General features: G+C 40.9%; 1 protein-coding gene and 1 long non-coding RNA gene across 3 annotated transcripts in view; one reads left to right on the top strand and one right to left on the bottom strand.

Moving 5' to 3' along the window:
- Positions 1–671: 671 nt before the first annotated feature.
- LOC308398673 lies at positions 672–2,466 on the bottom strand. Of its 2 annotated transcripts, none has more exons than XR_013971998.1 (4): positions 2,319–2,466; positions 1,733–1,868; positions 1,354–1,440; positions 672–897 (listed from the first exon to the last, which is right to left on the bottom strand). It is a non-coding gene; the product is annotated as an uncharacterized lncRNA (long non-coding RNA). The 2 variants fall into 2 exon arrangements; XR_013971999.1 differs by having other exon boundaries at positions 1,733–1,865; positions 2,319–2,461.
- A 767-nt stretch (positions 2,467–3,233) lies between these two features.
- The window catches only part of LOC308398665 (protein TANC1-like), a 48,068-nt gene continuing 41,759 nt past the window's right edge, over positions 3,234–9,542 (top strand). The window contains exons 1-3 of the mRNA XM_080885416.1: positions 3,234–3,337; positions 4,662–4,865; positions 8,070–8,162. Of these exons, the coding sequence (XP_080741542.1) occupies positions 3,262–3,337; positions 4,662–4,865; positions 8,070–8,162 (373 nt within the window). The 5' untranslated portion in view covers positions 3,234–3,261. The remainder of the gene's footprint in view (positions 3,338–4,661; positions 4,866–8,069; positions 8,163–9,542) is intronic.

Below are 9,542 nucleotides of genomic sequence, written 5' to 3'. Positions count from 1 at the left end.
TGGACCAGCAGTTTCACTTAAAACAAAACAACTTTACATTTCTGATGTTTGAATTTCAGTAGGTAATCTGCATACCTAAATGCCTCGACTCATTTTGCGATTGGCTGGTGTAAAAAAATAAAATTTACCAAAAAGGAAATATGAGTATGAACATATTGAGATTGACTGTTAGTTCAGTGAGTTATTTGTAAAGAAAATTATTTTCACTAGCAATCAAACTAACATGTACACACATCTGCATTTTTATTCTAAATACTAACAGAAATATAGCAGAAGTGCTATACTTCAGTGTGGACTACAGTAAAAGGCATTCAGTACATTTATATAAAACTGGTAATAGGTGGTCAGTTTGATATTACTCATTACTGACATTGACTACCCATATTGAAATTTATTCCCCAGTGACAGGTGGTACCTGCCTTTGGGAATGGCTGTAGTTCAGCTATATGGCAGCGCAGCCACCAGTTTAGTATTTTGAAAGAGAGTCAACTATAGTTACAATAATCCAAGAAAAATTCCTAATTGTCACTTTACAGTGACTTACTGATGCACGGTTTTCTGTATTAATGTAGGGTCTTTACAGTATGAAGCCCCATGAGGCTGGAGTTGTAAAGTGTTGAATACTTTCCCACAGACTTAAACTTTTACTTTCACAAAAGTACTCATGAAAATACGGTTGAATAATTTTATTTAAATAAAAAAATAAAAATAAAAAAAAGAGTCAGGTTTATACAACACAAATCTTGCTGGCAAATGAAGACCTGCTATAAATGCAGCACTGAAACCACAACATGACAATTACAAACTTGCTCTTCGGTTTCTTTGGCAACAGAGGAAGTGAAGATGTCCCACTGGGCCAAGCTCCATTTGCTTTTTACAATGCATCCCACTCATTATCTGTAAGAAGGGGTAAAATATTAAATAAAAATATTAGAAAATGTAAACATCCAACTGCATAAAGATATCAGCGATCCTGCAATAAACAATTTAAAGTAAGATCTCATCAATGCCTTCAGTCAACAGTGACCACCACAGTCTGTCTAGAAACCACTACCCTGTAAATCTGTCTTGAAAGCATGTGCAGGTATTAATGTATTTAGTGGGTGAATACTTAAAGCTGTCACGTCACACCACGTATCCCCATGTGAACCCAACCTTTGACCATTCCTAACAAGCTTAAAATGTATTCCTCTATTCAATCTGTGCTGCTATAAAAATGAAGCAGTCAGAAAGCGCAAGGAAGGCTCAGTTTAGCATCTCTATGCAAACCCAGAAGCCAAAGAAGTCTGCTCCAGGTCTATCAGTGGATGCAAATTCATGTACAACCCCAGTTAAAACATTTTAAGCGCTCACCAGCATTCTCAGCGTTGGTCCACAGCTTGTCAGCCTCTCGCAGCTCTGGTTTTATTACCCCGTGCCTTATACATATCCTTCATACGTCTGAAGGAGGAAAAATTTTTTATACATGATACAGTCTCTTTACAAGAATATGTAATTAAGGTTTTTGTGTGCTGGCATGTTAAAACAAACATTTTATCCTCCCTTCTTCAATCTGAGACGCCATGGAAAATGAGCGATCAGAAAGCGCAGGGACATTTAATATTACATCTAAATGTTATAACCCAGGAACTCACAGCAGAGAGCCCAGGCTGTCAAAGATGTGGTCCGAGGACAGGCTTGGTCACTTTACTAAACAGTAGCAAAGTCGTTACAATGTAAACTCAATACATACATGTTCGCACACTGCTTGTCAGCTGTCGTCTCAGGTCATGTAATACACAGCTACTGGCATCACTAGTGCATCATGCTGAAACACATCAGTCATCCGCAGCTGGCTCATACAGGTATTCATCCAGCGGGATGATCTGCTTTAAAAGTGCGAAAAAATACGTTAAAAAACGCTTTAACACTTAATCAAGGTCAGAACAGGTTTAGCAGATATGCGCATGGAAAATATTAGTTACAAAGCTCATGTTAGAATTAACATGAGCTAACTAGCAATAATGGAGCACATCCGGTGCTATGCTAAAGCTGGTATCGTTAACGAGTATCCATTAATCTTTCTTAAAATCAGCTCTCTCTCATGGCACGAGGCATCATATTTAGCCCCGTGTTACTGCTCATTTCGCTCACTTAGCCGTTAGTCTGGGGCAAAACTAAGAAGCCGGGATTATTTTGCACAAAATATTTTCTAACTCGTGACACAAAATGGCTCGAGCTCATTTTACACGTGTCCGTTGATTCACCATAAAACTCAACAGAACAGACGTCACTAACTTAGCTGTCTTTAACTCGACAGGGCGCCTGAATATACTTACAGTAGGTCATGTCAGGTAAGGTGAATGAGTCGCCGAGGTTACGCATTATAAAGTTCACAAGAACGCCTTTCACTTGCTGCAACACACGAGAGCACAGGCAGCGAAAGGACTGCTCTGAGGTTATCATCCGGATTATAAAGGATGCCGGTGGCGGCTCATTGTCGCCCCCTTGAGGCCGGTTAGGAACTTGTAATTTGCGCTGTCGTCCCCTGGTGTTCAAAATGGATCACGGCATGTATTTAACGTAATGTCCGAGTGCGCTGCTTTGATATTCACTCCAGCTTCCTTAGAAAATTACACGAAGTTAGGCTACTCTTAAAATAATTATCAAAAACTAATTTAAATGAGTTTGAGCACAAACTATTATTAGCTGGCCTGGCATAGTATGAGAGATATAGATTACAGCGAATAATAAAAAATAAAAAATGGCAGTTTCATTAAGTTCAAACATCAAAATGGGATAAAGACACAAAAAACATAAAAGGATAGGATAAGATGTATCAAATGCATAGACAGATTTCCATCAAATGTGGAACACAGGGCCAATGCGCATGTGCAAGACGACCCGCTTCTCCCATCATTTTCGGGAGGTGAAACACTTTTTAATTGGACTCCGCGAGTTTAAATGCTCCTCCATCAGCTTCCTGTGGATATATGTGAGGACATGGAGGCATCAAAGAAGACTTAAGAGCAGGTAATCTGAGAATTTTGGGATGCTAATTTTTTTCATATCTAGCTTACTATAATAATTCGTGCAAACTATTTGTTAAAGACTATATATATTGATCATGGTATTAAAATAAAAACACCATTTAAATGTGGCAGCTGAATTAAGAACTAACAGCGGGGGTAATTTTGTCTGAATAATGTGCCCCTAATTCAAATGAACATTTAACTTTTTTTCCCTTCCACAGTCAGTAGACGGTGAAGCAACAGCCCAGCTATGTTCAGAGCAGTTTTTGGAAACAAGAGAGATGGAGGAGGAAAACGAGGGGAGAAAAAGAGCCAGAGGCACTCAGGTAGAAACAAAACCACTGGAAGTACCAGTGAAGCAAAAACGAGGCATGCATGCTGAACAAAATAATATTGCAACTTTTAGCAGATGTTTTTTTTTTAACTGTATGCCCCTTTTGTTTGGAGGTCACAATACTGTAAATGGAAAATGTATGTTATGTTGTGCACACTCATTCTGGTGTTGTTTGATGGTAATATTCAGGTTCTCTCTTCTCTTGGGTGATTTAAGTAGAGTCATTTCAATTAGCCTAATTCATCAGTGTTCCGTCCTTCACACAGTGTCCCGGTGCTTGAATTTAAAGTGTGTCAGACGAAGTTAGAGTGGGTTAAGCAAACATCCTGACCTACTAAACACACGTTGAACACCAGAAGAATTTGTGAGTCCAGCAGATGTATCTGTGCACTTGGCATGAGGCTGTTGTGTCTCCTGTACATAAGTTCAGTGTTCTTTAGGATTCTCTGTCGCAGATGAAATGAAGCTGTTTGTTTTTTAATTTTTTTTATTTTAAAAGTGTACACTTGTCAACTCGCTGCAGTAAAGATGTGATTCCAGAGTGTGTTGCGGAGATACATAAACATAAGTAGAGCTGGGTATTAGAGCAACCATGTTGCCCATCAATATTTGATAGTGTGCTCCACTGGGTAGAAAGAACAGAGAGGCTGATAGAGAACTGTGTCAGTCTCATTAAAATGATAAAGTGTGTTTACAGTACACTGGCTCTTCTCTGATCATTTGCAGAGAGATGCCACTTTCTGCCTCCTTCTTTAAAGCTTGCCATTAAAAGGCTATGATCATTCCACACTTTCAGGGATTATGCAACAGCATAATAGATGAATTCATAGATTAGGCAATGCAGTTCTGACTACTTATTTGGCTAGTGGTAAAACACACTCATTCAAAGAAGAAGGTAGTAAATTGCTTAATTTTGCTACAGGGCAAACTATGGCAATGATATATAATCAGTATATAAGTGAGTCTCTCTAATCACATGGCTTTGGGAATTATAATGTCTCTTTAAAGGCTGTAATAAGAGTGGATATGAAAATGATTGAAGTATTAAGAGAGAATAACTGTAGCCAGTTTAATGAGCGTGATCCCAATTCTTTAAATAGATGATCCAGCAATGCCAACTTTCCATTACCTCACTGGGAAATATGCCTGGAGACACGATGTGTTTGCTGTGTCGCAGCCTTCTGTGAGACATATTTAATAGGCTTATTCTCTTCTTGTGATATCCTAGATCTACTGTAACTGCACTAACTCTGCTTTTACCTCAACACCTGCCCACCTCTGTCTTCTCTCTACACCCGCCTATGCGTTCCACGCAGGTGACGAGGTGTATGCCCACAGCACCTTGCAGAGAGGCAGCGGCCAGCGTGCCTCTCACTTCCAGGACCACGATGGCGGCTGCACCAAAAACTCAGCAAAACAGAAGAGACTGACCAAGGGCGTGTCCATTTCTTTGCCCTCCTCACCTCTTCTCCCTCACCAGGCCGACATTGTTCCCTCCCAGTCGTGCAGCAAGTTCCCAGGTGGGTTCACTTGAGATGATCATCCAAACAAAAGCGTGGTCTGGATGTGCTGTATGTAACTGAGAGTGACAAGGAGGTGTGCGTCAGGGACTAGCTGCAAAAATAACAGCATGCTTTCACGGGTTTGCCTTGATTAGCGGGGATCGTCTGTGCGTTCAGCTGTTCCATACATGTGACAGAAAATCCAAGTGCATACAGACCGTGCCTCTAGGGCTCAAAAGCATGTTGACAGATTGTCAGAGTAAATAATTAAGTGAGATAACTTAAGGCAAGAAACCTCAATTAGGTGGGTCATTTTTGAAATATTGTACTATTTTGGATCAATGTGTAAGATATTAAGTCACATTTTTGGTCACGATGAAAGAGAAAATAAACCAACCATTAATTTGAGGCCAGCTTATTATCACATGCATCACATCTACTGTTGGCATGACAAACAAAATGTGTTTTTACTTATTCAAACAACTGTGAATTGGGGCACACGTTAGCCGACAGACTGAAATCCATTTCATGTGATCTGTGTTTGATTGTTGCAGAAAAGCATTGTTACCTGGCATTGCCTTTTCTCTTGATTCCCATATTTCCTGTCAATCTGTCTCATCAAAGCTTCAATAAACCAAAAATGACAAAAAGTGCAGAAGCAGAATCACGTGACGTGATTCAGTTATGTGATAAAGAAACTACGTCCTCTTTGAATTCGAAGGTTTTACGTATCAGGATATCCTTTTAAAAATGACCTTGTCGTTAGCAGATTATAAAATAATTTACACGCAGCAGCAACATGTGTTACACTGTGTATTTATTGTCATATAGCAAAAACTGAGCCAGAGTGCAGGAGCAGTGTGTGAAAAACTAAGTAAACCCCAGTAGCTTGTAAAACCACTTCTACCAGCAATAACTTGGTATGACTTTATCAGGCTCTCACATTGTTGGAGCAATTTTGTCCCACTCTTCTTTACAGCATTGTTTCAGTTCATTGAGGTTTGTGAGCATTTACTCGCAGACAGCTCTCCTGCTGCAGTATTTCAGTTTGTTTGCAGACTGGGCTTTGACTGGGGCATTTCATCATCTCGATTCTTTTCTTTTTTAAGCCATTCTGTTGGAGATTTGTTGCTGGGCTTGGGATCATTGTCCTGTTGCATGAACCAGCTTCAGTTTTAGCTGTCAGAATGGTTTCACATTTGACTCTTGAATACTTTGGCGTTCAGAGGAGTTCATGGTCAATGACTGCAAGGTGTCCAGCTCCTGTGGCTGCATAGCAAGCCCAAATCATCACCGCTCCACCACCGTGCTTCACAGCTGCTATGAGGTGTTTGTGCTGATATGCTGTGTTTGGTTTTCTCCGAACGTGGTGCTGTGATTCATCTCCATGTTGGTCTTATCTGTACAAAGGACATTGTTCCAGAAGTCTTGTGATTTGTTCATATGTAACTTTGTAAACCTAATCTATGCCGACATGTGCTTTCTCCTGTAGACCCTTCCCAACAAGTCATGCTTATTTAATCATTTTCTAATTGTACTGTCATGAACTTTAACATTTAACATGTCACCTGAGGGCTGTAGAGTCTGAGATCATGCAGTACTCAGTTCCTCTGAGTGGATTTGTCAGGGATGTCCACTCCTGGAAAGACTGCCCTGCATGTTTTCCACTAGTGGTGTTCGGTGTAGTATAATCGACTTGAAGGGCATTTATTTAAGTGCATTTGATAGCAGCACCCCCTGCTAACAGATGCACTTCCTATGGAAGCACTAAAGGTCTCCTTCACAAGACTGCTACTGTGTTTTGCCTTAGTTTATGTTACATAAATAATGACATATTGTAATATTTATGTGATGTTGTTCTTCTGAGAATGTATTCATCTACTTTACTTTCTTCTCATGATATGTAAAACCTTAGATTTTAAAAAAGGTGTAGTTACTTTTTGCGGATTTACTTTTTCAATGTCATTAAAGTTACACTGTGATTTATATTAAGGTACCACTTAACTACCTGTAAAATGCTAATGCTCAGTGTATGCAAACTGGTACTTTCAAATTTTCTTTATTGTTTTTGAAAGCTCAGTTGTAGGTCACAAAGCAACCTGCTTGTATATACTGGTTAATGTCAGGTTTAAGGTGAGCAACTCTGTACGTACAGCATTCTTCATAGTAGGTCAATCAAAAGAAATATTAGAGCACAAATTTTATAGTATCTTATACGGAAAGTTCCTTGATTTGCATATTCTTTTGTGAATTTTAAATATTTTAAAGCTTATAAATACATGGAACAAAGAGTAAATATTTTCAGTAGTAATAATCTTTAAAAAAACCCTCATGTTCTGCGATATTTTCCATATTTGAATCCATCTAAATTTGCTGCATGTAAGAAAGTTAACTTTACATTTACTGACCTTAGAGGGAACACCAGGTGGCAGTGTGCTGCAGTAAGTACAGCCATTCAAAAAAAGGTGCTATTGCATTTCATTACATGTAGCACTGCCTTGTTTTCCCACCCGAGCAAATATGAGATTGAAAATTGCAGTAAGTGAAAAAATATATCTAAATCTATATTAGAGTGTCATGGCTTTTGTTTCTTTGGCGATCAAATATTGAACGGTATGTTAGACTTCCGAGTGTTTCTGAGTTGATTCACATGCGTGATTCAAACACTAAGAAGCCTTGAGTATTAAAAAAAAACATGTCAGTGTACGCAAACATCTCATCCTCAAACGGGCTCCAGTGCTGAAGAATCTGCACCTCAAAAAACACTGAGATATTGCATAAAGTGAGACACACCCACACACATCAGAGTGCACCGCTGTCCCTACCACACACACACACACACACACACACACACACACACACACACACACACACACACACACACACACACACACACACACACACACACATACATTTGTGGTGTTAATATATTATAGATATCCGCCCACAGTCCAGTGAATGTTGCACTGTTTGTATTCATGGCTTACACTGTATACATTCTTCTTTATACTCATGGGACACAATTCAAATTCTGCACCACAGATCTCATCTGAGGAGGCTTAATTTCTCTCTCTCTCTCTCTGTGTCTCTCTCTCGCCCTCCCTCTCTCTCACTTTCTTTCATATCCCTCCCTACCTCCACCCTCAATCCATCCCCCCTCCCACCCTGCCTGCTCTCCCTCCCTCCCTCCCTCTCCCTTCTGCCTCTTTGCTGTGGCCAAAGGACGGGTAAGGAGGCTGGAGTATGTGGATGGCTCTTCCAGCGCAAGAGAGCCACTCGTCTTTGCCTCATGCCGTGGCAAAGCAGACCACAGAGGTGAGAACGGGAGCGTGTGGGCGTGGGTATAGCATCGTCGTGTGTGTGTTTTGTTTTGTTTTGGCAGGTGTTGATCAGTGGAGCTGAATGAGAATAGGGCTATAGGTGAGAGAGAATGAATGAGAAAGAGATTCAAGAGAAAATGAGGGCAGGTTAATTACATCTAAAAGGCTTTGCTGAGTTTTTTTCCTCTGTAAGATGTATATAAGGATAGTGGTGCCTGTGTCATTTTCATGGGATGGCTGAGAGTGGATTTGTTTTATTCCAGTTTCTCTTGAGTCGTTGCCCTGGCTTCTTTGTATGCTGCTTTACACAGTTAAGGTTAGCAATAATGGTGTAAACACTGACCTCTCTGCCAGCTTTCTCTGTGTTTCTGGCCAGAGGGCTACCCTTGGGCTAAACAGATTTCACGAGGCATCTTCCATCCTGGTTGCCAGGCACCTCTCAGCTTCCCGTTTCCAATGGCAACTGCTAGGTGGTTTGATGAATAGAACTGGACATTCGGTGTGTCCTCATGTTACTCCAGATTGGATCGCAGTGCACTGCTGACTAAATGCAAAGTTTTCCCTCCTCCCCCCTCGCTGCAATACACATCCTGCCCAAATATTCAGCAGATGCCCAAGCTGTGAAAAAAGTACCAACAAAGGCTACACTAAGGAAGGTTGTAACTGGGGCACCTTCCAAAACAAAACAAAACAAAAAGCAGACAAAAAAAAGACCACACTTGATTCTCAGAACTGACCCTTTTCCTCTCAGGGTTTGACTTGTGTTTTGTACACAATTTGTTTGTCTGTAAGAGTGATGTAGTGTCTTTAAAGCGTGAGAGTGAGCCAGAAAGAGAACGACTGAGTGGAATGTGATGTCTAAATGAAAAGATGTTTGCGTGGAGGAGTGAGCTGTTCCTGTAATCCATGATGTCCTGTCATCCTGTTTATATGCCTACTCAATATGCATGTTACTCAGCTGATAACAGCACACAGATGAGGTGCGAGAATGAACGAATGTATCGCTCGTCCGGGTAAAGCGCAGAGACGCGAAAACTGTTTACTTGCTGAAGTAAGCATGGACCTTAAAGGAGCAGGGGTTGGAGGTCAGAGCATAGGGGAGCCTTAAACAGTGATAAATGAATGCTGCACATGGCCTTTGTCAGCCAGTCTCTAGGAACGACAGTGGAGGCAGAGCCGAGGCACTCCTTTCTGCTCCAGAGTCGACGCCGAGCTCATTGAAATTCACAACCCGTCTCTTAACCGAGAGCACCTGGCAGGCGTGAGCACGGGCAAACTCACAACCTCACAAAACCTCTCGCTGCTGCTGCGTCAACCCGGGGACTGGAAAGCCACTGTCTGTGCATCCGTAATCAGTGCAGCTGGGGCTGCGCTG

This window comes from Rhamphochromis sp. 'chilingali', assembly GCF_963969265.1.
Source record: "Rhamphochromis sp. 'chilingali' genome assembly, chromosome: 6".
Lineage (NCBI taxonomy): Eukaryota > Metazoa > Chordata > Actinopteri > Cichliformes > Cichlidae > Rhamphochromis > Rhamphochromis sp. 'chilingali'.
Note: the sequence above shows the minus strand (reverse complement) of the source record. Positions and strands in the feature narration are given on the sequence as shown.